The sequence below is a fragment of the Cuculus canorus genome, chromosome 25 (assembly GCF_017976375.1).
Source record: "Cuculus canorus isolate bCucCan1 chromosome 25, bCucCan1.pri, whole genome shotgun sequence".
Taxonomy (NCBI): Eukaryota; Metazoa; Chordata; class Aves; order Cuculiformes; family Cuculidae; genus Cuculus; species Cuculus canorus.
Window position 1 is genome coordinate 126,837 of NC_071425.1, and position 27,018 is coordinate 153,854.

The 27,018-nt window shown below is 50.6% G+C and overlaps 1 protein-coding gene across 7 annotated transcripts in view; it reads right to left on the minus strand.

Moving 5' to 3' along the window:
* Positions 1 to 2,958: 2,958 nt before the first annotated feature.
* MAPT (microtubule associated protein tau) overlaps positions 2,959 to 27,018 on the minus strand; it is a 45,619-nt gene continuing 21,559 nt past the window's right edge. Inside the window, exons 4-15 of one of the 7 annotated variants that reach the window (XM_054088120.1) lie at positions 26,084 to 26,170; positions 23,466 to 23,531; positions 19,450 to 20,361; positions 17,229 to 17,284; positions 16,020 to 16,199; positions 14,701 to 14,833; positions 14,183 to 14,233; positions 13,480 to 13,643; positions 6,228 to 6,309; positions 5,807 to 5,919; positions 3,638 to 3,786; positions 2,959 to 3,181 (exon numbers count right to left, since the gene is read on the minus strand). In XM_054088120.1, coding sequence (XP_053944095.1) covers positions 3,106 to 3,181; positions 3,638 to 3,786; positions 5,807 to 5,919; positions 6,228 to 6,309; positions 13,480 to 13,643; positions 14,183 to 14,233; positions 14,701 to 14,833; positions 16,020 to 16,199; positions 17,229 to 17,284; positions 19,450 to 20,361; positions 23,466 to 23,531; positions 26,084 to 26,170 — 2,069 coding nt within the window. In that variant the 3' untranslated portion in view covers positions 2,959 to 3,105. Of the gene's footprint in view, positions 3,182 to 3,633; positions 3,787 to 5,806; positions 5,920 to 6,227; positions 6,715 to 10,116; positions 10,213 to 13,479; positions 13,746 to 14,182; positions 14,234 to 14,700; positions 14,834 to 16,019; positions 16,200 to 17,228; positions 17,285 to 19,449; positions 20,362 to 23,465; positions 23,532 to 26,083; positions 26,171 to 27,018 lie in introns of those variants that run through there. The other 6 variants (XM_054088119.1, XR_008453555.1, XR_008453552.1 and 3 more) reach the window with 6 other exon arrangements.

Below are 27,018 nucleotides of genomic sequence, written 5' to 3' on the forward strand. Positions count from 1 at the left end.
CTAGTGGTACTTAAAATATAGAAACAAAAAGAGAAAACAATTCCTTGCATATCTTTTCTGTTGGCTAGGCTACTCCTACAGCTGCTAAGACTGGCAATCCCAGCATGAACCCCTCTGTGAAGGGCAGCGGCTGGTATGGCCAAACCCAAGCCTGAGCCTGTGCTGGAGAAACCCCTGGTGTGCTTGGTGCCAGCCCCCTCGAGCTCCCCCTGCAAAAGAGGCAGCACTTATTGTAGCAATTACTTTATTTCCAAATCCACTTTTACGGCAACAGTGTAAACCAGCTGTTAAAACGCACGATACACTATGGACAGTCACAGACAGCAGCTAAGCTAGAATGAGGATACACTGAGATCAAACCTTCCCTCCCCGCCCAGCGCACTGCACCGGGCTGTCTGGCATTGGAAGTTCACTTCACAGGCAGAGTATTTTTGAGTGCAGAAACATTTTGAATCGGTGCCAATTTTAACCCTTTTCAGACCAAGATGTGTGTGGAGTAAAGGAAACGCCATGGGTCAGTCTATCCAGCTGCTCATGGTGACCCTCAGGCCTGGGTCTGAATGTGGGGATGGGGGTTGGGGACCTGACTCCAGCTGCTGGAAGAGGACAGCAGGCAGGTGCAGTGGATGGAAAGGGTGGTGGCTGGAGACATGCGCTCAGCCAAGGACAGCTGCAGCAAGAAGGGGGCTGCTCACTGTACGTTTGTACTCGGGGCACTGCCGTCCTTTAGCTGCACAGAGGGGCCAGGGGTGGTATAAGGCAGGGTCAGAACAGGCAGCAAGAAGGGTTAAACCAGGGGCACCTGTCTTGCAGTGAGGTTAAACGGGGCAGCTGGCCAGCACGAGTGACCTGCTTGCTTTGCAGAGGATAAAATGCAGCCCCTACACCACTACAGAACAGACTGGGGGTACAGTGCCTTACAATGGCAGCGTCCACTGAATCAGAGCAGAGACCAGCTGGACATGGGCTTTCACTGGACCTGGGTGGGTTGGTGCTGGGCCAGCCATTCCCTAGCTCCTCCGCCTGCAGAAACCAGGGCTGGACTCCTGCAACCCACCATCCCCAAAGACCAAATGTCCTCCAGCACCCTCTCCAGGCTTCTGCACAGGAAAACCCTGAGGAGCCAGCACAAGGTGTGCAAAGCCAGCAGCATGGTGGGTTGACAAACTCCTGTGAAGGATGGAAGGGGTCCTGGCCAGGGAGGAACCGCTGCCACTGGAAGAGCCTTGATGGCACCCAGGACTCCCCTCCAGGTGCCACACACCCAGTGAGAATCTCCCGTGCAACGTCAATTCCAGACCAGGATTTCAGCCCCTTGCGGGAATGCATGGCTCACCCTACAGCCCAGCTTCGGGGGGTGCCTGGCTGTGGCCCTGCTGAGCCCCCACCCTCACTAACCAGCTCTGCCCCACCGCTCAGCTGGGCCTCTCGAGGAGTGGAGACATGCACTGAGCTGCACTGATCACACCTCAGCCTCTTTGGTTGTGGAAGGAGCATGCGGGGATGGCCACGGGTGCAGCACAAGCCCTTCACGCTCTCGAGGGTCCCACAGGAACAAGAGCGGCAGAAGACAGGGATCAGCTCTTCCCCCCAACATGGTGCTGGGGGTGGTCTGTGTGTCAGAGGAAGCACTGCGAGGCTAACGTGGTGTGAACTCAAACCCAGAGAGCAGCCAGGGGATTAGTGCCAGGGAGCAGCTGCGGCCCCCGAGCGCAGGATGGGAGCTGCCCCACGCACGGTGAACGCTTCCTGCATGCCTTCCCTGCGCCATCCTCCTGCCGCTGCCAACGCACAAGAACAGCAGAGCCATGGAGCTGCCACTTCTGCGATCTCTTAGCTGACCTTGCAGGGAAAAAAAAAGAACAACCCAAAAATGTTACAAGCTGTGCCCAAATCCATTAGCCTTCCCAGCCCCGGAGCTGCAACTGCCCCTCGTGCAGCATCCCCGGGCCCAGGGAGGTACCTGGAGCCAGGAGGCCATGATGCAGTGTCCCCACGCCCTCCTCAGGCACAGAGCTCTGCCCTGCACCCACCCTGTGCCCGGCAGACATGCGGTGCCGGGCTGCCCCATCAGCGATGGCTCTAGGCACAAACCCAAAGTACAGGGGAGCCAGCACGGGGCAGCTCAAACTACTTACAGCATTTTCTTTAAACACATGCTCATTTATGAAAACAATCAATCACCCTGGCACGGTCCAAGCATATACAGACAAATCTAATCTACAACACAAGGGGCTGCCAAAGGAATGGGGAAAAGCCTCTACTCATCCACTCAGCGCTTCCAGCACAGCCACGGAGAGGGGAACAGCCATCCAGGGCCCCTTCCGCAGTGGAATACCCCAGCCTCGCCAGTACTCCGGCTGCCAGAGCTGAAAGCGGATCTAGGGGGTACCTGGCAGTTTTCTTCATACACATCTCGGCTTTCAGGGGTAAAACCAAAAGGTTTCTTCCAAAACAGCAGGCAAATCGAATGCAGAAAAGGGGGGAGGGGACACCTCCCAGCAGTCCTGGCTGCAGCACCCACTGCCCCTGTGGCCTGCAGGCCAGACCTCCGGTCCAGGCATCATTAGGGTAACGAGCAAGTGTGGGAAGGCCACGGTCCCCTCCAGCTGCTTGGTGGGGGTGTTTGGGGTCAGTATCTGCCCTCCGCTCCCTTCCTGGGGAAGGGCAGGGCTGGGCAGCGAGGGGCCTTGCGGGAGGGGACAAGGGAGCAGGATGGGCACAGGCCTGTGCGCTCCAAGGAGCAGGGAGAGAGGAGGTTAGTACCTCATTCGTGTCACTGACTTTGGCAGTCCTGGAGCTAGAGCTGAATGAACAGTAAAAGCAGGTTAATCATTAACAGTTAGGGGATGGGGAAGCGGCTGTAAAAGGAACAGAGGAAGAAGGCCAGATTATTATTATTATTGTTTCTTTCCTTTTTTTTTTTTTTCCATTGTGTTCTCTCGTGTTTGCCCACCATGCCCCGATCACAAGCCCTGCTTGGCCAGCGAAGCAGACACTTCATCGGCTAGCGTGGCAAGCTGGGGGAGTCCACCATATTGATGCTGCCGTGGAGGAGACATTGCTAAGGCGGCGCGGGAGGCATCTCCAGAGATGGTGGGGGACTTATAAACGATTTCGGCGCCGTGGTCGGTCTTGGGCTTTGGCATTCTCACGGAAAGTCCAGCTTATGAGTCTCAATCTGCAAGGAGAGGAGAGGCAGTGAGTGGGGAGGATGCGGGACACCATACAGAGGCGCTGTTTTTTACCTGCAAACAATCACTCAGGCACTGCTGTTGTGCAGCTGAGAAGAAAGCTCTGTTTCCTGGCCCCTCAGTCTTCAGCAGCCCACACAGGGAACGGGCATAATCAGGGAGGGATGGCAGGACTGGAGCATCTCGGGACGCTGCCAAGTCCTTTCCAAGTGCCCAGGCCAGGTGTGGCAGTGTGTCCAGGCACAGGACTCAGCACAGCCTGAGCTGCTCCCACTCCCCTGGCAGGTATTGCAGAGTGGGTGGGATGCCCACAGAGTCCACAAGGCCTCCCCTTGACGGCCCAGCACGACACAGAACACTGCTCCCAGGATCCAAGCCCCTCTCTCCCAGCAAGTGCGAGGGCCAGGGAGGGGAGGTGAAGTGGACTGGGTTTTGCTACTTACTGGTGCCCTCCCCAGGCGAGTGCAAGGCTGGGAGCTGGCTCTCCGGGGGGGGTGGGTGGCTCCAGCACCAGGGCCTGGAGCCCAGCAGGGTCTGGGCTTGGGCTCCGAGCAGCCTGGGGACGGGTCTTGTCTTCCTTGCCTTTCTCTCTCTACAGGTGAAGAAACCCGCCCAAGATGGTGGGGTGCAAAAAACGCATCAGCAACAAAAACCAAAATCCAATAAGTGTCAACCAGAAGGGAAAAGATAAAAAATAAAGAAAAGAAACAGAAAACTGGGGAGTAAAAGATCTGAAAAACAAGGCTATTCCACTGACTCGTAGGAAGAACAGCGGCTGCCTTTGGATACAGGGAGGAAAGCTTCCCCTGCCCAGTGAAGGAGCAGATGCTGCCCATCACAGGTACTCTGGCAGAGCACAGTGTGCCCTGGCTGCCTGCAGGAGGTACAGTGCAAGAACAGCACATGAACAGGCAGGAGAGCTGTGGACTATGTGTCCAAATCCCAATCTTCCATGTTTGCAGAGCAAGGAGAGGACTGGAGACATGGGGAAGGGGCAGTGGAGCTGCCCACAGCCGCTCTGTGTGGAGGACTGATGGGGCTCAACTGTGTCCAGTCCACTCTCTACGAACAGATGACATCACCTCAGAGAGCACTTCAACAAGTGGTCCCTGGTGCTAAGGTGGGAATGAGAACGGGCTGGACAAGGAAGCAAACTGCGGCAGCAACCAAACTCAAGTTAGACCAACAACCTCCTGCAAGTGTGGACTTAGGCAGGATATGGGCAACTGCAGGAAGGCTGGGGCAGGCAATGCCACTGCTGGGTCACACTCCTGCAAATAAATTCCCCCTCCAAAGGACGAGTTCTTCAAACTACGGCCCAGTGAATCTGCCAGGATATGAAAGAATCATCATTGTAATCACAAAAATGATGAAAACGAGCTTAGTGAAGCACAGGGCAGTCTGATGCGTAGCAGCAGCGAGAGAAGGGTAAGGAAGTCAAGCAATCCCTCAGTAAGAGGCCAGCAACGCCACTGGAAGGTGAGGAGCTGGAGGGAGTAAGGAAGCACAGAGGAAACATGGCTAAGAACAAAGTGCCAAAATACAGGAACTGAAACAGAACTTTCCCTCCCATTGAGAAATGTGTTTGAAAATCAAGTAAGATAAACCCTACTTTTCCCTGAAGAAAGGAAGTCATGTGTTGTCACCAGGCTGGAGTCTCACTTCTGTGTCTACCTGCTCCCCTGCATGGGACACTGCTGTCCCTGAAGCCAGGCTGCAGAGGTGCTGTACCAAGCTGAGATACAGTGAAGCAATCACCACAGCCTCTGGCAGATACAGCTCATCCCAAGCTCAGCATTTCACCTGACCTGATCGGCTTTTGTCTTTCAATTTCAGTCCCCTAAATGCACAGAGTCCAGAGCGGGACTGGAAGTGGGAAGAGATCACCTTTCCTCTGAAGTGACAGCCTATTACAAAGTCACTTTTCCTAAATATAGCTAGGCCTCTAATGCTCCACTTTCCTTTGGGAGCCAACATCCACACAGCACCCTGAGCCACCAGCTCAGTGCCACATCACCAGGAGTAACTGGCAACACAGAGGACAAAACCAGTTGTTGATGATGGCAGCCATTAATGTGAAAAGTTTGAGACACAAACATGTTTCTGCACAAACTTAAGAGAAGAACAGAAAGAGCATGAAACCACAGGAGAGGATATCCCTGACATGCAGACTCATCCAGGCAACCAAGGGCTAGGAGAGGACAGAGGGACAGAGCCTGCCATCCCTGCAGCTCTGTCACAGTTGTACTCCAGGAAATGCCCCCCAAGGTTGGAAAGGCAGCCTCGGAGCCCTCGGCTCTGCCTGCCTGCACCGTGTCACAGCAGGAGGACAAGCTGGCTGCCCTGGCAGAGGCTGACCCCAGCGCCAGGCTACAGAACATGCATGCACAGACCGCCCCTACGCTGCAGCACAGGCAGCAAATCATGTCCAGCACTGGGGAAGGAGGTGGCTGCTGGGAAGCACAAAGGAGGCCATAGGGGCTAAAGATGAGCTGGTCCAGCAGGACCTTCTCCCAGTCCACACCTCCAGCACTCTTTGGTGGCATGTTCGCTCACAGGGCAGACAGATGCTGGCAGAACAGCATGCCTGCTTTCAACTCAGTGCCCCTTACCTTTTTATTTCCACCTCCAGGGACGTGGCTGATGTTATCTAAGGACCCAATTTTCGATTGCACCTTATCTTTGAAGTCCAGTTTCTCAGATTTCACCTCCACCTGGCCACCGCCTGGAAGAGAAAAGCATGAGCAGGGTCAGCTCCTGTGCCAGCCAGGGTGGGCTGAAGCGCTCAGGTCTGAGCTGCTTCTCCGAGATGGCTCAACCAATCCTGTGCTGAGGCTGAGCAGGGGGTGTGGATCAGGAAAACAACAGCAAGAGCGATCCCATAGCAATTTGAACTCACTGATCTGCAGTCACCATTCCCTGTGCCTCCCTTCACTCCCTGCACTACGCCAACCCTCTCCAGCCTCCAGCTGCACACCACAATGCAGCCTGCAAGCTCCCAGTACTGCCGGATCCTACAGAGTCCAAGGGTACCTGGTTTGTGATGGATGTTGCCCAGGGAACCGCATTTGGATGTCACGTGGCTCAGGTCAACTGGCTTGTAAACAATTTGAACCTGTCCATATGAGAAAGGAGAAGTCAATGAGCTTACTGCTACCACAGGCAGCCTGGAGGGGGGAGGCACAACACACACCGGCACCTGATCTGGATTCAAGGGAAAGGACAGTTTAAACCCCAGTAAGATTAATAACACAAAAGAAACTGTTGTCAGAAATGGGAGATGATTAATGCCCATGTGCAGTAGCCTCTTAACATGTCAGCATGCACAACATCACCTCTCCACAAAGGAGGAAAGTAGAGGCAATTTTAAAGTGCGTAAGAGAGAGAGAAAGAGAAAGTAGAGTGGTAATTAATTAAGATTTGCATACACATCATCCAAAAGGAGGAGATATACCAGAGAGAAAATGTAAAAAATAAATACCTTTTCTGGTGCAAAACATAAAGTTTATGTCCACAAAAACTGAAAGAACAGAAATGATCAATGTGCACAGAACTTTTAAAAGAGTGACCAAAATATGCATTTCTGAAAAATGCTGTAATGGAAATAAGGGTTAAAAAAAAAAAAGTAAAGCAAAGTCTAAGTATCTGGCATAAAATAAATTAAAATGGCAATTATAATACATCAAATCACAACATCATTATGTTATATCGTGCTCTCTTTGTTTGTTTTACTCATTTTGTCTCTGAACATGGGCTTCAGCAATTCCCCTTACCCACCCCGTTCAGAGACTGGCCACGGCTGCAGCAGGCCTGGTTGCGGGGCCAGTGGCCTCTTGTGCATGGACAACCAGGTTACACGAGACGCACACACAGGGAACGGTTGATGTGGAGCTGTTTAGTGGTCGTGTTAGCAGTTAAACACCACACCGGAAAACACCAATGACTGAAGAGGTCTGGGGCCTCTGGGACTGCCAGCAATGGCAAACCACAGCACAGACACACCAGTTAGACTGGGAGCAGGAGACAAACGGGTGAGAAAACATCCCTATACCCCCCCGTAAGTTACCTTGGGCCCTGGCTATGGACTCGCACCTGTGTGAGAATCAGCTATTGCTGTAGTTAGAAGGGCTGCACAGGAGAAGTAGGATCAACACGTCAATGTTGTTTCCCACTCACTGGGAAGTGTCTGGCTCTCAGTCAGAGCCTGAATTCAAGGGGCACATATTCTGCCCTCTGTGTTTCCACCAAGCACCATGGCAGGTGTGCACTCTCACAAACCTCGGGAAGGATGTGCCAGCATCAAAGGGACCTTTGCAGAGGTGCTGACTCCTCCAAGCAGCAAGGCAGCCTCCAGACCGAAAGCCAGCACAAAGGATTCACCATAGCCACAGCCTTCCATGCCAACCTGAGTGCCATAGGTTGGGCCCCACTCAGAGCCAGGAGCTGGACCGTGGCTGTACCCAGTGCTGGGAAATGCTCCCCCCGCCACCATGCAGCCAGGAAAAGGCAGAGGGAGCATGGGCTCGACACCACTGTCTCACCAGCACCAGGCACCATACACATAAGCCTGCCTTGCCTCCGATACTCACACATACCAAAAGGCACATTTGACAAAGAGTGGAGACAGAGAAAGGGGAGAAATACAACGCCAGGGCCTGGGAGCACACTGCAGACACAGACACGAAGACAGCATTGGGGGAAGGTCACACATTCAATGCATGGGGCAGCAGGGGATCTGGATTCAGTTGTACAGGCAGGAAACACCCCAAAAGGACAGCTGGCACCTTTTGAATCCCAGCTGTGACCCCGGAGGGCCCAGGAGAAATTCAGGCGCCACTGGGACCTGAGACTGAAAGACCTCACATTTCCAGAGCAAGCAAACACTCTCTGCTCTCATTCCAGTTCCCTTTTTCTAGAGACAAGACTCCATTAACCGTTACCACCCTGCTGAAAGCAGAGAAGGTTCCTCTCCATTTCAGCAAGAAAGGAAAAGGGGCATAGAGTAGCTTGCCTGGGAAACCAGTGCCAGAGACCTGGGGACCCCTACCTCTAAGCAGCAATGCTTAAGTCAACTTTTGCCTAACGCATCATCTTGTTAGAGCATCTGTTGCCTTAAAAAAAAAAAGATACCAACCCTGGGATACTGCAGCAACATTCCACTCCTCTGGAAGCAGCAATGGCTGGGCAGGCAGTCACTGCCGACAGTGCCATGCACGGTTAGGATATGATGGCCATCCAGCCCCGGTGGTCTCTTGCTGCCCCTCTCTCAGGGGATCCCCAAGGCACAGCTCTGCTGCCAGGACAGCCTGCGCAGCCATGCTCTGGCCACATCAGCACACAGCTCTGCTCTGAGCACTCACACCCAGAGCTGAGCTGTTGCTTTCTGTGTCAGGGCAGCCAGGCAGTGATCACACTATTTTCACCGCTGGCAGAGCGTGGGGAGAGATGACAACCTCCAGCCAAAAATCCAGATAATTCTTAAATGACTGCAGCCACTGCAGTTGTGAACACTTGCCAATGGTGTCAGCTCTCAGTGAAGAAAAGGATGAGATCACCACCCTATGCTGCAGCTAATTACCAGCCACAGCAAAGACAATTCGTGAAGAACACTAATGCCTGGTGTTAGAAGCAGTCCACCACGCACCAGGCAGTCCAGCCAGTGCAGGAGCCTGAGGTAAGAAAGAACAGAGCAAGCCTGGAACCTGCTTCACAAAGGTCTGTCCTCTGCGAAGCAGCTCCTCTGGCCCAGCAAGTAAATGCAGAATGACACCAAATTTAAGACAGAGGCTGCAAACCCAGTTATATCCCCATGCTTATGTGTCAAGCCCTCTGCAATTCTCAGGGAGGGCATTCACAGAGATCAAAAACAGCTCAAAGAAAACCCACCAACAACATCTGAGAGTCGCCAGATAGCTTCATCAGATGGCTGCAGGCCAGGGAACCACAGACCCCGGGTCACACTGTTTGGGGTCTCAGTGATGCTCCTTCCTTGGTATGTCATCTCCCCTGGACCCAAACTCTGTCTCCAGAGAGACTAGTGTAAATCCACCAACCTCTGTGGAGTTTCTCCAGGTTTCTGGCACAGTAACTGAAAGCTGAGTCCAGCTATTTATCTGAGAATGGTCAGAAATGACTGCGTTCAAATCAATTAGCATTAATTTAGGCTCAGCCTTCATGGGCACTGTCAGACACATTCGTTAGCAAGGAGAAGCTTAATATTTGCATGGATCACACTTGCCCCATAGGAATGGGCAGCAACCTGCGCTTTCCCATGTTGTGCAGTCATGTGCAGTTTAGCAATACATTGAGCAACAAGGATTGTGTTTGCCTATAGACCTACCCGTCTACTGCATCAGCAGCTACGTCACTGTCTGCCAGAACCACCCATTCTGCAGACAATGAGGCATTAAGCCTTCCAGGTAGCATAAAACCTTCAAGTTAACAGGGTGTTTTGTTACAAACATGGTTTCTACAGGGGTTGGGTTAGTTCTGTCCATGTCAGGCATGTACAGGACTTGTCAGGGTTCATCTAACCACATCTTTTGTGTTAATGAGGTTAAATGACAGCATGGCACCAATTGCTATGTGACAGCAGGGTTGCTGCAGATAGCATTGGTGGTTTAGTGCACACAACATGCCACTAATAAGGATTATTACAGTGCATTCAAAGTGTGAAGGTACTCACACTGCCTCTCCTGGATGTGTTTGATATTATCCTTTGAGCACACCTGGATTGAACGTTGCTAAAGTCCAACTTCTTATTAACAATCTGCACCTTTGGTAGCCAGAAAAGAGTCATTGCACATCACCAATAGCTATCTGACGGCAGTGTCGCTGCAGATAGCATTGGCAATTTAGTGTACACAACATGCCACTTATATTAAGAACTATTACAGTGCATTGAAAGTGTGAAGGTACTCACACTGCCTCCTCCCGGGATGTGTTTGATATTATCCTTTGAGCCACACTTAGGGATTGAACGCTGCTAAAGTCCAGCTTCTTTATTAATAATCTGCACCTTTGGTAGCCAGAAAAGAGTGTGAGAAACAAACATGACCATCTGCAGCTTGACCATGTGTTATATTACCAAAACTAGGAACCCTTTGCCTTCCATCACCAAGAGCAAAGGACAACCTCTGTCTTGCTGCATGGATTTGCCTCTTTATGGGTTGGAAACTGAAGACAGAGATGGGCAGGTTATAGCTAGAGACAGGACACATCTGGCTAGTAAGGTGGCCCTGGTCTCCAGGCCAGAAACACTAGCAAAAGAAACAGCTCACCCTGTTTTCTTCACTGAACAACAATGAGGAACTTGTCTGGCATGCTGAAAGCACCAGTGGTCTGAGATAGCTTCTGCAGAACCAGCAAACGGACAGAGGTGAGAGAAAAATGCCTGCTCAGCCCCATCTCCCATGCTGGGCAGTGTGCCCCTTTCTAGGACAGATACGTGGCCCCACGTTGCAGCAGCTTAAGGCAAACTGGGCAAATGGGTGCAGCCAGCAGAGGCAGCAGGCTGCAGAGCAGGAGCTGTTGTGTCCAGTTATGTCTGCAAAAGGATGCATGAGCTCTGTGCTGTGCAGGGCTCAAACTCCCTCTACAGTTGCGAAGAAAAAAAGCAAATACTTCCAGATATGCAGCCCCATGCCTGCAGCTTTCTTAACTGCTGTACAGATAAGACCAACTCCGACAGTAGTGGTTCTATTGCATAATCCCAAAGCCATCTCAGGTGGGAGAGAGGCTGGAAATGGCTCGGTGTCACAGGCGAACTACAGACCACGCTAACTAACCTCACTCTCCAGTCCTAAGCCTGTCTAACCTCTTCCTACACACAGAGATTTTCGGACTAATTAATTAAGCTGATTCCCTTTAGGGCTTGTTTTCCCTGGGTTTTATAAGGGCAGCTATGCTGGAGTGACCCCATGAACAGGAGCAGCTACTCCAGACAAGACAAAGATAAAGATAGTCCCTGCTCCATCCCTGCATGGAATGGATTGGCTTTGCAACCTATTGGAAGTCCAACCAGAGGCAAATGCAATTAAAGCCAGCAGGCACACAGGCCTGTGCCCCCTCAGGAGAAAGCCTGCCTGAAGCACAGCCTCAGGAGAGGGTAAGAGACACAGCACCTGCAAGAAAACAGTGTCACATCAGACTGCACATGCAGACTGTGGACGACATCGACAAAGCTGGCTGAGCAGACAACCTCATCCTCCATTTCAAGACATTCCTGGCCCTCCTGCTGCATGGAGGCCCTCTTGCTATTCCCTGGTTCTCTTACAAGAAGCACATGAGGCTGACACATGCCTCCAGTATCATTTTCCAAGTTCACATCAACTATCTGCAAGTCAGGATCAAGTTCTGCTAGACCATGCTTTGCCAGAGCAGCACTCAGTGATCCAGCAACAACAAAGCACTCGGACAAATGCAGAAATACTGAAAGAGGTCTGGTTTGGCTGACTCTGGCGCCCTGGGCCTCTGGTACCTGTGCTTCCCTAGGCTGGGGCTCTGAAATGGGCACAGAGAGCAAGCTCCAGACTCATCTTCTGGACACCCTAAAAATCAATACTCATTGGATAAGTCCCTTCTGCCCCGGCCGCAGCCATTCTGCAGGAGCAGCCTTGTGTCCTACAAAACCCCCAACAGAGCATCCAGCCTTCTCCCTGCAAAAAGCAATGAATTGTCCCAAATTCAGCTGCTCTTACTCTTCCAGTGACAACCATAAACACACTGCCAAGAGAGAAGCTGACAGAGGGAAAAAAAACCTTGCAAATCTGGATTTAAAAGAACAAGCAAACAATTAAATCAATTTATAGTAAATGGAAGAATGGAAGGGTTCCTTCTAAAATCCCTGAAAAGAAGTGTTTGTGGGGGCAGCAGGAAAAATTTAAACCTTGTGCTAAGCAGGCAGGAGGGCTGAGGCCCTGGGATGCGGGAGCTGGAAGGACACACACAGCTCTGCTCAAGGCAGTCCTGCCCAGGCTCCCAGAGCTTCCCTGGGTTGTTGTACAAAGCAAAACATGCATTCTCCAGTAATCAACAGCCATGGCAAAAAGTGCACATCAAGAAATGGAAAAGCACGCTGCTACTCAAGAGGGTGAAGAGAAGCCATTTCGAACCCTTCCCCCATGCCAAAGTCAAACATTCAGAGCCACGCAGTCCCCTGGTCATGCTAAATGCATGCACTGCAACTGGGAGGATTGTCAGGGCTCTGCTGCATCAGCAGCCGCAGCACAAGGTCTGCAAGGCAGCACAAGCACCAGGGACCGCTGGTGACTGCACTGGCCATCAGATGCGCAACTCTCTCATTTAACATCGGTGCCCAGAGCCTCCGAGCCTTCACCTGTCAGAGGAACCAGGTGCTGTCACACTCCACCCATGCAGCCAGGAGGATTTTATAAAAGCCTTGGGACACAGCCACCCAGCGGAGCATGCAGAGCGGCTTGAACGGGTATGGAGCTGCCAGCATGCAGCTGGAGGCGAGTAACCATGTACTGCTGTTCCTGGAACTGTATGGATTCATCAGCTCACACCATTCCCTCAACCAGACTCTCTCTTCTGGGCTAGCAAGAAGTAACATGAAATCCTCATTGCCAAGTACTTGGAGCAGGGAGTTCGCCTTGCTGCTCATGAAACAGCACTTCAGGAATGACAAGCACTGGTGGCTGCAAGAACAACAGTGCCACCCTTTTGGTCATGTCTGTGTAGCAGGACCATGCCTGATCACAGAACAACAACCCAAAACCTTGCTGACAGGGTGGATCCGCAGTCACAATGTTCTGAAACACACAGCGAGCCTGGCACCCTCACAGAGACCATTCCATCTACTCGCTAATGAAGAAACCAGGGCAGTGCTGAAGGGACTGCTCTGATCACACAGTACAGGATCCAAAGACACAGCCCTGATGCTGTGACTCTTGAGGGCTGCAGGTCACAGTCTACTCTCCCTAACTGGGCACCATGAGGGAATGCCATTCCCCTGGCTGGCAGTCCATTGGTGCTCCACCCTATGGAAGCTGCATCATGAGCTCTCTACAGTCCTCTCTGCAGGACCACTGTACTGCACTAAGCCAGGCGATTTCAGGACATGTCAGTGCTCAACTTGATCACCCAATAAACTCCAAAGTCAGACCCAGCCTGGCCATCAGCTGAAGCATGGCGCCCACTGCTGTTATCTCTGGCCCCAGCTGGGCCGCTGCTGGGTCCAGGAAGGGCTCTCCCCTCCCAGACGCAGCATCAAGAACCCGCTGTCCCTACAGACAGGCCCCTGGAAACCAGAGTCCATGCTTACCTTGCCACCTCCGGGCTGGTGCTTCAGGTTTTCAGTTGAGCCAATTTTGGACTTCACATTTTTCAGATCAGGCATGGGTGCGGCTGATGGCTGGACGCGGGTCTTGGCAGATGCAGGAGATTTTGGTGGTGTGCGAACCACTGCCACCTTCTTGGGCTCCCTGGCTGGTGGGGTGGGCAGAGAGGGAGTGCGGGAACGGCTGCCCGGAGTCCCAGGAGAGCCCGGACTGCTGTAACCGCTTCTGTCTCCAGACTTTGGCTGCTCACCTGAAATTTGTGGTCACAGAGAAGGAAGCACAGGATAAGCAATCTGGGTACACAATCTCTTCCCCACTCAATCGCCTGTCTGGTCCCAGGGCCAACCCATGATTCCTAGTGGAGACCATCGGCAAGGGGAGATGGCTGCACTTCTTTCTACTTCACTCTGAAGTGGAAACCCTCGCTAAAAGCCATTTCCTATTACCTCATTAGGAAGATGGTCCTCATTGACTGAATCATTGGTAAGACTCCCCATTCAACTGCGACATTAGCAGACGTGACAAATTGTAGACAAAAGACATTCAAACCAAACCACTTTTCTATTAGAATTCGGGAGTGTTTTTACAGAATTATTTTAGGGAACTAAATAAGGCTGATCACTGAGCAGCTTAGAACCATCCCCAATCTGAAGAGAAATGGAAGAAAAGAAAACCCTTAAACATCACCTTTCTCAGACTTTGCTGCTGCAGGAGGTGGTTTCTTCTGCTCCTTTCTGCCTGTTTAATGAACGAGAAAGATGCTGAAACAGAATAAAGCTGGAAATTTAACTGATTTAAGGTTTTATGCAGCTCTGGTTAGGTATGAAAAATACATATATTCAGTGAAATGCACCGTTTCAGTGGAAATTCACAATGCCCGATACTTTCTGGAGTTTTCTTCTCTGAGAATAATGGGCTAATCTCCATTCCTGCAATTGAAGAATTGATCCTCCTGCTCCTGGTCTTTGTGAAATATTGTCAAGAAAAAAGGAACAGATAGATTAAAGAAAAATGGAGCTGCCAAATCTTCCAACTTGGAGGAAATCCCAAAGGGATAAAGCAACTGCCCTCTCCTACACACTAGCAACTCTATGAAGGGAGCAGATGAAGCAGCATCCAGAAAGGCTCACTTCAGAGGAACCGTCCCTCGTGCTGCACCCACTGCCCTGTGACAAGGCTGTGAGCATCTCCAGATCATCACTTACCGGAGCTGGGAGGTGTCTTGGGGGCCGTGGGAGTCTTTGCTGGGATGCGCGTGGCATTAGTCGAGTTCCTCTGGCCCTGCCCTGCTGCAGACCGCTGTGTAGCCGTCTTCACGCCACCTCTCATCTCTGGGCCCTGGGAAAGCAGGGGGGAAAGGCTGATGCGGAGGGATCTACCTGGAGATGGGCTATCATCCTTTGTGGACCAGAGCCACATCAAACCGTTCCACTTCCTACCCTGACAGCCTACAGGTTTCCCTAAGCACAAGTATCTGCAATGTGCCTGTTCGTACCCCGTCTCCAGCCACAGCGCCTGTCACATCTGCTGCACTCATGGGCCACCAGAATGCCGCTTTCCATGTGAGCTGTAGGCTTCAGCTACATTATTCACTGCACTCAGGCCTGGTTAAAAACTATGTTCAAATCCTTTGTTCTCTAAATTTCACCATTTTGTTTCCCCTGTTCTGCTAAAAATCTGTAGAGAAATAAATCCATCAACGGGACCAGAGAATCAGTTCCAGAGTACAGCACCAGACTCCAAACACAGAAGCACCTCCTTCATCCCCGCCTGCATGCACTACTGTACCTCATCTGCAATGGCATTAAACAGTGATATGCTGTTCGCTGTCTTCTGATCCTGCAAAGAAGCCTCCCCAAATCTATTGTTTTCTAACGCTGGTCTGTGCACAAAAGCTCACAAGAAACACACATGGGGACAATTTACAGGCTGACTGGTCCCACAGCAGGAGGGGACTGGAGACGAGTCACCCCTATCATGGTAAAACCTTGTCCACGGCCTGCAATGACTGTTCTTCCTCTCAGCACGGGTGTATTTGTATGACTGAATGCCACAAAGGGAAACTCCAAGCTACTTTTTACATTGCAGAATCAATTGCTGATGTGTGTGCATTTCCTACTCTCCATGCAGCACCTGGCAGATCTGGCTCCAGCACATTTCAACGACATCTGCTGTTTGCAGCCAATGCTCCCATTAAACACAGCATAAAGTCACAAAACAACCAAGAGCACCAAAGCGCATAAAGGGAGCTGGAAATGTCTCAAGGAGATCAGGGAACACCCTGCAGCAATGACAAGACTTGCTGTAATACAGAGCAAGAGCCCACATGCCAGTAAGATGGACTCAGCTGCTTCCAACAACAAACCTGGGAACAGGTCTGGCCACGGCCACAGGGAGGTGAAGGGGCAGCACATCCCACACTCTCCAGTGAAGAGGATGCGGAGAGAGTGCCCAGTGACCAGTCAGGAACACTCTGAGGTATGCCCCAAGGCAGCTTTGCCTCTCTCATAGCCCACGTCCTTACCTTGGCTCTCGTTTCCTGCGTTCCTTTACTGGCAGGTCGGGATGTGACAGAAGAGGCTCGTTTAGAGGTGGAAGCAGGGCTGGAGGGTGTTTTCGAAGGGGTTGTGCTAGAGGAGGTGTGTCGGTGGGGAGGGATGGAGGGTCTACCACCTGGGGGTTTGGCAGTGGAAGGTGAGGATTTCTTAAAAATGAAAACAAAATTGGAACAAAAAAAATCAGTATGAGAGGGAAACAAAAGGGGATCACTGACATGAAACAGGATTAGAAGGTGCAATACAGAACCTAGTGTAGGACAGGCGATGGCTGGTGCTGCCCTCCCCCTGGAGCACAGAGCTGGGAAGCACTGCAGGGCCGGGGGTCCCAAGGCTGCACCAGCAGACGCAGGATACCTCAGCTCTGTGCCTCCCACACAAGGCAGCACCACCTGAGCCCCTTTCTGGGGGACTGGTCAACCCAAGACAGCCTGCCCTCACCATGCCCTCCACACCAGTGGCATGTCTTACCACCTCAATTCCTCTATCTTCTCCCGAACTCTCTACGTGCATCGCTGGCAAACATGCTGCAGGTAGTCTGACAAACCTCACCAGAGAAACACTCAACTTCACATTGCTTGAAAATAATTATATTCCTCGTCTTTCATTCTCCACCCACCAACTGCCCATGATTCCACCCAGGCGCTAGCCAGGCTAGTGGCCAGCTGAACTAAACCTCTTCAAAATTAGCAGTGTGACAGATGCCTTTACACTTTGGGCATTTTCTCCACTATCAAACTCCAATCCTCATCCAGAACACAGCATCTGCAAGGCCTAGATTTCATTTTTTAATTCACTGTTATGCTGCTTATCCCAAATACAGCCCAACAGTTTTGAGTTTGCTTTTGTGACAGTCTGCCCCACCAAACCCAGCCAGTTGCTTTCCTTGCCTGGCCTGAGAAAATGATTTCTCCCACCACCCACTCAACCCCCTGAGCCACACTTTTGTTTTGGATTTGCTTCAACTTCCTCTGCCTTAAAGATCACCATGGATTGCACCATCCAAACCAGGGTGAGGGAAGGAAAAATTAAAAGACTCTTGAAAGACAAATGGAAGAATGGAGGACAACAACGTTTCCTAAAAGGGACAATGGCAGTCCAGGAAAGCAGGAGAGGGAGTAAGGAATGCATAGCACTTAGCAGGTTGGCATCACCTCCGGTTTTGTTTTTTAGCTTACCTTCAGTTTCTTTTCCTCAGCCTCAGCCCCATCCTGGTCTTTGCTGTCGATGCGACCTGACAACAGAAACACACAGTCACACTTCTTGCAACTGGTTATTAAACTTTAGAGAGATGGTAATGCCTGCGCTACAGAAACACGCAGGCTGGCTTAGGTGCTCCATGTTCCTGCTCTCCCTTAAATTAAGTACTAGTCTTAAAAATCTTAAAAAGTCACTCATTTCTTGCAGAAATACTTCCACACTGCAAACGCTTTCTTTCTAGGTTAACGGATGATCCCGTGCCTAGTCATCACTGGAGCATCAGGCACATACAACAAGCTCTGTAAGAGACCATTTTGCCCAGATTTGCACTCAGTTCCAGCAGTACCTGTTCACTTTAGGACAGAACAGTTCTCTTCAATGTAAATATAAGCCTCTCTGTCTAAAACATCCACTGGTTCCAGCAACCATATATAAATATATAACAACTGCAAACTAAAACTGAAGGATGCCCCAGTCCTAGCGGCACTAGCTTTCCCGTTATCCCGTTTAGAGCTGCTCCTTAGCGTGTTCACTTTGCAGAGCGGAGCTATGCCAGGCCGTTGTTCCTCCCCATATCTCCTGAATTGCTGCTTCCTGCCAGCCCAGCAGACAGAGCCTTTGGCCTGGGTCAGACCCGCAGGGGCTCAAGATCTGAGTTGTTGTCCTGTTGGATTCCTATCAAGCTTGCAGGCTCGGAGCAATGCTGGAACTGAACAGCTAAAGCATCTCTATCTTTGAAAGAAAAGGTTACTAAATAAAGAAATTCCTCCTGCTGAATCAGAAACCAGTGCACTCTGAGCAACGCATCCCCAACCCATCATAGTTCCCAGGCTCCAAGGTGAATGCTAGCAAGCCATGCCAATGACCTGCAGCACATGGGCAAAGCTTCCTGCTGGGTTATCCAGGAGTGAACGACGAGAAATAAGTTATGAGCTTTAGCTCCAATGAGAAAGAAAAGCTGCATCAACAATTTCCTCATGAACCCTGAGCAGCAAAGAGCATACTTCTCTCTGCCACAAACAAGAGAGACAGGAAGAAGGATTGGCAAGCTAATAGAAGCAGCCAAGCCAGCTTTCTGGGATGTGGTACAGAGCTTCCCGTAGGCCAGACCCCAGAGCTGAGGTCCAACACGGTGAGAGACCATCGGTGGTTGATGTGAGTCCTACTGCCTCAGCTTAACACAACTCACGGAAAAACCTGCAACTGACCTCCAAGCAGGATGCCCCATGACATCCCTCTGCCCCCAGGAAAGCTGGGAAACAGCACTTGGAGAAGGAAAAGGCCTAAGAGATGCTCTGCTGGCACACTGAGGGGTGAGCTCAGACCTTCACCCAAGGCAGCTGAGACTGAGGTTGCTGCTCTAGGGTCTGACTGCCCACCCAGACCAGCAACACACTCGCCATTAGATGTACCCACAAGCCAGGCCTCCACACACACAAGCAGCTCCCGTGGAGCATCCCAAACACAGCCAACGTGTTGGACTGCCCAAGGACACGTTGACCAGAATGGGGATTGGAGCAGGATGCTTTGTAAGAGCACCAGACTTGCCCTGCAGTGGGCAAGGCTCCATCAGTTGCAGATTTTCCCTCCAGTCATCTGTAGTGGAAACTTGACTGAAAAGTACAAGAAAGAGGACCAACATGGGGCCTTTTCCAAGCTTAGACTGCCACCTCACTGTCCTTTTTCCTCCTCCATCCTCTTTAGTAAAGCCAATATAAAGAGTTATTGGACTGGACAGTGGACACACGCAAACTAGATGCACATCTCTTGCTGGAACAAGCTGCAGTGTGCGCCAGGTTAGCCCCACTCCAACATGCCAGAACAACATCCATGCTGTCTTCATCTTCGCTGGGAAGGAGCCAGGTGTGAGTGAAGGTGCCCATCCCACAAATCCAAGGAAATCAAACAAAAACTGGTGAACAAAGCACGATGGGGGCACGCCAGCACCATGCAAGGGATGCAAAACTGAAACATAAGGGTCTGGCAAGAATGCCAGGACATCCAGGATTAACTAAATGGGGAAGGGGGGAGCAAGAGAAGCAGCGGCGCTTTGTAGTTCAGTTCACAGCAAAGGTCCAGGCCATTTCCCCAGCAGCAAGATTCAAGAGGTGGCAGCAAGCTGAAGTGCTGGTTCAGGCAGACTTGTTGTGAGCATGCCACCAGCAAGGTAAGCTCCGGGCAGGCAAATAGTGCACACACCTTTTAGGAGAGGGACACGACTGATGGCTTTATCTGTAACACGAGCACAAGTTCTCTTCTTGGGTGTCCCGCATTCTCCTGTATCTGGCACTGCCTGTTCAGAAGGAGCATCTTTGTCTTCCACATCATCTTTTAACTCCACGGGGAGTTTGGCTGATTCTAGCAAGGGTCCAGAATCTCCTTCCTCCCCAGGCTTAGCTTTTTGGGAGATGACTTCAGAAGGCTTAGATGGGATGATATCTGTGTCTTCCTCCCCGCCCAGTGGCCACCTCTTCCTCTCTTGGTCCTCTCCTGCTTCATGTGATTCAGTTTCAACAAGAGGTACCTCTCTTGATGTGTCTCTGAGCACATCTTGAGACTTATTTTTGCCAAAGGCACATTCTTCAAGAGCTTCCTTGGCTGCTGCTGGACACAAGCCCACTTCAGGTCTTGGTAAAATATGCTGTCCCACCAGGGAAATCAAATCCTGTTCAGGAGTTTCATCAATATCACGGTCCTTGTCTCTTTCCAGTCCACTGGCATCTTCTTTTAATGGGGCTCTGGTATACAAAGGAGACAGCCCATCTTTAATATGGGAGTTGCCTGTGCTGCCTGCTCCTGCCAACCCCTCAGTGCACACATCATGACTTCGCTCTGTTCCCAGTGCGGCATCCACACCACTGCCTTCCCTGCCTCGGTGATCCCACAACTCATTGCTGTCTTCACATGTTCTGGAGTCTTGGTACATATCCAGAGGTATTGGGATGGTGACCTCGATCCTGGTGGGAGCTGCTGTTGTAGCCTTCATTTCATGAGATAGAAGAGGCTGCTGAGGAACCCCGGCTGCCTGCTTTGTGGATTGGGTTTCTCTTCTTATTGCATCTCCCACACAATCCTGAGGGTAAGGCTGTAACTTGGAAGGCCTTGGCTCCTCTACAGTTGAAGATGCAGGGTATGAAGTACAAGCAAACAATTAGCACAGGTGTGTCAAACAAGCACCCAGATATGTAATGCCAAGAGAGACTATGGATTTCTACCATCAATCTAGACGAAAAAAAGCAAGTTCCACGCTGCCCCATTGAATAGATGAACTCACTTGTACAGTGGCTTCTGCCTTGAAAGAAACTCTGATCCCCACGGGAATCGGGAACCTTGACAACCACAGCAGGAGGGAACCAGACTCCCCCCTGGACCTGCCTGGGAAGTGGCCTGGGTATTGAGCCACCCACACCTGCCACTGCCATGCTCCAGGAGTTGGTTTAACTACAGAGACTTTCAGAAGCCAAGAATGCCTCCGTTTTCTAACCTAACACCACTGGATCATCATCTGTCTGGTCAGGGGCCACCACCTCTTCCTGCCACAACAACAAGGCAGGCGAGATCCCTCCCCTTCTTCACAAGCTTACAAAACTCCCCCTTCCATTCCTCTCCTTCCTTACAGGAGGTGCTCATGCAGACACAGCACCGATCACACCCTACCAGAGCTCTAACCAACTCTGTGTTGCTCTCCAGAATATTTCTGTTGGGGAAGAACACTCCTACATCTCCTCTTACTGCTGTGTGTTCCAAAACAACCAGCAGAGCCACCAGCCTGCAGAAAGGACTGCATGGACAAAGGTTCCTGCAGCCAAACAACCACAGAAATTTTGGGCTGTGCACCCACTCAGGCTAACGAGAGCTCTAGTGCTGCTGCCATCACTTGAGCAGAGCAGAAAGTGACATTTAAAACCCAAAACCTAAGGTCACAGAGACACAGATCTCCCTTTTTTTTTTTTGGGGGGGGGGAGTAAAAGAGAGAATTATGTTCTATCACTGATCTCATGCATGATGCACAGCTCTACAATTTCACCCAACAATTGCTGCATTAAGCCATGTATTCTAGTTGAGGCAGAGATTTTCTGCTACAAATTCATTCAACTGAAGCAAAGATGCACTGACAATAGAGAATTCACTCTGAACATAGGTAAATGGCTTTAAGGTAAACCACCCTAGAAAGAATGTACATCCTGTATCATGAATTTGTCCAGCTTCAAACACTCTCTGGGCTTTCTGAACACTGGGTAAACTAAAGAGCCTAGATCAGAGCACTTCAGCACTGAGGTTCGAATTGTCACTTTGTTAGATTAATAAACAAGATTCAAAAAAGAAAAGAAGCAATCAAGACTGACTCGGGTTTTTATCAATGTTCTCCCCATTTTAACCATAAAGGTTAAATGAAACTACCATACAAAGGCCTCAGAAATTTTGGTTTAAGAGAAATCCTAAATCAGCATTTATTGGCAGGTAATATTTGACATGTGGCATCGAGAAACAACTTTCATAGCCCAAGGGATTTGTAAAGTGTTCATGCAGTAGCCAGCAGACTGTCCCTGACTCACTCCTTCTGCAAACAAATGACAACGATCAAGCGTTGCAAGAGCAGAGATGAGGACAGTTGGTTCATCAGCTGTATTTCCATACCCCAAGAGTGGAGTTGTACTTCTATGCTCCCTGACCTGCTAGTGGTGCATACGCAAATGCACAGTACAAGGTCAAGGGCTGTCACAATGCTGGTGAATCAGAAGGCATTTCTCCACCCGAGACTCTGGAGGCATTTTGGTGCCCTCCATTTTCACTGCAAAGACCATTATTTCAAATTCTACAACAGGAAAAATGAAGGTAGTTGGTAACAAGGTATCCAAGACTGTGTGCGTGTTGATAATCACCTTTTCCTCCAAATCAAAGAGAACCACTAAAAGAAAGCAGCACACTTCTAGAGAACTGACTATTTACATAAGACCCTAGAAGTGTCATTTATAGGTTATACCAGTGCTCCAGCTAGCTGTATGCTCCCATTCCCGGAAGATCCCAGGACAGCACAGAAAGGCCTTGTTAAAAATCTGGTGAGAAGGAGCAGCCAGAATCAGACTGAACGTGACAGAGAGAAGAGAGAACGTCACCCCTGTCCTGCTAAAGAAATCCTCATTTCTTTTTTGTAGCAGTGGCACTATTTTAAATGGATTTGCCAGTTCAAGAAGCACTGGACAGGCAAGCAAAGGTTCTAAACTGCAGGGAGCAGACTGCACATAACTACGCTCATCTGCATGCAGAAAGCAAAGACGATGTGAATTCTGCCCTGAGCTGAGAAGACAAAGCTTTATTTACTGCTTTAAAAGAACGTGGATATTTGTAAATGCATTAATGTGGCTTTGAGGAGGGAGGACGCTACCCAAGCAGACAGAAGAATTTTTTACGTCTACTGCACAGAAAACTACCTTACAAAACGGGGTTTTAACTATGATTTTAACCAGCATACCAAATTAGCGCTATGGTGTATTAGTGCTAATAAAACAGCATTTCTAAGTGAGTTTGGACACATAAGTCTGCGCCACTGGGCACAGAATTAATGTAGCACTGGGTCCTACACCCCATCCTGAAGTTTTCCATCAAGCAAGGTCAAGATAGGTTTTCCAGATAGCTAACATGTCCCTGGATATTTTCTTGGTTCTTCTGCGCAGACATACCATTAATGCTCTATAAACGCTCAGCATCTGGCTTTGTCAGTCACATTTCCTAAGGCTGGGATGAGAAAAACGCCCTTAATGTGAAACTGAGGGCATCAGTGAATAGGTCTGAGACTTGTTTAACACTAAGAGACATGGTAATTACAGTTAAACAATTCACTTATTCCATGTATGACACGCAGGGCCCCAAATGGATGCAGTTCAACAGTGAGCAGTTCCTCTTGGCTCACTGCATGATCCTGTCTCCATTTATTCCTTTTCCTAGCCTGGAGGATGCAACTGGACAAACAATCACCAGGGCTTCAGCCATCTGAGAGAGAAATTTGGTGCATGAAAAGCTGCAGTTCTCTGCAACGAGTATGCTGGGACATTCACAGCATGTATGATGCTCCCCTGACAGGAACAGGGAGAACTGCACAACCACTCATACAGTGCAGAGCATTTGCACTACAGAACAAAACCCCCAAGCCATTGGCAAGCAGCCACACATGTGGCCAGCAATTTCAGGAGCCCGGCAACAGACGACTCACTAACCTTGCACGGCATCTCCTGCAGCATGGTCCTCCAGGTTGGGGGTGGCTCCTATGCCCGCCTCTTCAGCTGGTCCCAGTTCAGGGAAAGAATGGGAAAAATATGATCAAAACGAGAATTAAGTTTAAGCATGTGTCTGGAGAATTTATTTACCTCTCTGCCCATCAGTGCTGTGTTATGAGCAGGGTGACATTAGAAAGGAAATCAGCCTATGCATATGATGGATCTAGTTAGATTTATTCAGCCTGTGCTGTACCATACTGGAGGGAAAGTTTCACCCACTTCACATCCCGGGGTGGCAGGTTAGCACAAGTTCCTTCAGGTAGAGGTGTCGAAAACATGCTGTTAAGGAGCAGGAAAACTCATGGATTGATATCCCCTCTGCTGCCCACACCTCAGGTCTACATTGCCAGCAGCATTCACACACGTCTCTTACCTCAGCCCTACGTCTTTGGTGCCTCCTGCCTAACTTAGCACAATGAACTCTGCCCAGGCTATCTGACACCAGTAAACTCCAGTCTGGCAGAAATTCCAGACTGAATTCCGGCAGAAACCCGGTATTCCTGGCACCTCAGGAATACCGGTACATTACGAAGCACAGTTTTCTTCACAGCAGTGATGGTTTGTCTCCATCAGAATTTTTTCAGTTTATGACTACTTTCAACAGGCTCAATCAATAATATTTGCATGCAGCAGTTGTACAGTCAAGCTAGGATTTTCGGTTTTCCCCTCTTTTTATCTGAAGAGTTCACGGGACACTACTGCTTCCTGGCTCCCTGGTGCAGTCAGATCTTGACCAAGAGACCGCACATCCTTGCTCACAGGCGAGACGCTCTGCGTTTCAGCCCAGGGCCGCACTAGCAGCCTGGGGACTGCATGCAGGACAGTTTGGCTGCCCGAGGGAGCACACTGTGGGCTTGTTTCAGTGTTCGGACATTGGCAGAAGCTCATTTCCACTCACTGCCTCACTCAGGTCCTGACTGATGCTTCCAGAAGCCAGTGGCTGCTGCATAGGGGACACATTTTTCCCATACAGATTTGATTCTCCCAGGAGCTCCTGCTCTCTTACACACACAGAGCACTGCTGCAGCTCACTCCTTTCTTCCTCTGCTTCTGAAAGACCATCATCCCTCCCTGGAAAACCAGGCCCACGTGCAGTAATTCCCCACAGAGCATGCAGACTGAATTAGCCACTCCATTTCCTCTGCGTTATCCTTAAAACACACTGGCAGACACAGAACTGCTGCAGTGGCCTGGTTTCACCCGCTGCTCCAAAGACAAAGCGTGGGCTGGGCTGAGTGAGCGTGCCAGTGAGAGAAGCAGCGAGGGCTTGTAGTGACCACCTCACTGCAACATGGGGCTACTGGCAGAGTGGCAGAGATTACTAGGATCTGCAGGAAAGCACTCAGCCTGGAGATGGGAGGTCATCCCGCCACAGAGACACCATACAGAAAGATTGTCAGATGAGGAGCTAAGAAAGAGAGAATAAAAGGCTCCAAGTTTTCCCCAACATGGAAAAGGCAAGAGGACACCGCGAGGTAGGGAATCTGAGCGTTAGGATCAGTGGCACAAAGCCCTGTTGGAGGCTCGTGGCCAGCAGTGTTTCCCAGCATCACTACTGGGCCCAGTCTGGTCCAGCATCATCATGAATGCCCTGGATGAGGGGACAGAGCGCACGCGCAGTGAGTTTGCTGATGACACAATACCAGGAGGAGCGGCTGATCCACCAGAGGCTGTGCTGCCGTTCAGTGAGACACGGACAAGCTGGAGAGCTGGGTAGAAAGGAACTTCATGCAGTTCAACAAAGGCAAATGTACAGTCCTTCTCCTGGGGAGGAACAACCCCCTGGACCAGTACAGGTGAAGGACTGACTGTCTGCAAAGCAGATCTGCTGAGAAGGACCTGGGAGTCCTGGTGGATACCAAGCCGATCATGAGCCACCCAGAGCCCCTCATGGCCAAGAAGGCTAAGGGGATTCTGGGGTGCATGAAAAAGAGTGTGGCCAGTTGGGCAAGGGGGCGGTTCTCCTCTCTCTGCTTGCCCTAGGAAGGCACCATCCGGAGTCTTGTCTCCAGTTCTGGGCTCCCCAGCTCAGGAAAGACAAGGAATGACTGGAGAGAGCCCACAGAGATGATGAGGAGACTGGAGCATCTCCCTTAGGAGGAAAGGTTGGGAGACCTGGGTCTGTTCAGCCTGGAGAAGAGCAGGATAAGTGCCACTGGACACAAACTGGAGCACAGGAAGTTCCACCTGAACATGAGGGAAAGCTTCTTCCTTGTGTGGGTGATGGAGCACTGGAACTGGCTGCTCAGGGAGGGTGTAGAGTCTCCTTTCCCAGAGACATCCAAACCTGCCTGGATGAGCTCCTGTACAACCAGCTGGACATGACCCTGCTTTAGCAGGGGGGTTGGATTGGATGAGGTCCAGAGAGCCCTCCTAACCCCGACCATTCCTGTGGTTCTGTGACTAATTATTCCTGCAGGCCGTGGAGAGAAAGAAGTATACATCAGCAGCAAAGCATGTCTGCGAGAGGTTTTGCAGTGTTACTTTAATGCACTAACCAGTCCAGCTCTCTGCTCTGTCTGCATGAAGAGATGAAACTGCACCTTGGTCTCCCTCACCTGTGGTTCCTTCTGGAATCTCCCCGTGTTGTTCGACACCACCCTGATCCTCGTGGTCTCCTTCCTCCACTAAAGGTGCTGTGGCATCTGAAAAAATAATGCAGCTTTCACAGAGCCGTTGAGTGGCAAAATCCTGTGGGGGCCAGGACACGCCTGAAGAACGTTTTGCTCAGAAAAGCACCTGACTCCCTCGAGTCAGCGCTTGTGGAAGGAGACACCCAGAATGACAGAGCAAAGCCCATATTGCAGGGATGCAATGAGCCTCCCCCTCTGCCACACAGACCACATGTCTCCAGCATGCTCCTTACGCAGCTGAAGGCCTTACTACGAACACTGTCTGAAAACACACATCTGAAGACAGTCCCTGATGCCTGATCTGCACGCATGGCAATGCTGTCTGCATGGGGACATCACTGGTCTGGAGCAGGAGAGGACAGCTCCCATAGGCTATCCACAAAAAACATCCAAGCACTGCAGCTGCATCACGCTCATGGCAGCTCTGAGACCTGGCTCCATCTACCAGAAGGATGCCAGCTCACTATGACAGTCCCAGCCCATCTGGAGAAAGGGACAATGTCCCCTTCCGCACCAACCAGGTTGCACGTACTGATTCCTTGAGCCACATGTGCAGGAATAGAGCCACTTCCCAGACAAACAGTTGGCCCGCACCTCCAGTGGGACAGGGCTGGAATTGGTCAGCATCTCTCTCCACCTTTCTTTTAGATAAATTTTGCAATCTGATGTCTTTACCTGAAGTCTTCAAGAGGCAGATACTTTGGATTAAAGCAGCCAGAGGAACATAAACTGCAGTTAATTAAAATTAACTTAAAGATGATCTTAAAGGTCCCTTCCAACCCAAATCAAAACGGTGAACAAGTCTCTAGACCGCTTTGGAATTAGATTCTTTCTGCAAACATGGCATTCAGACAATTCTG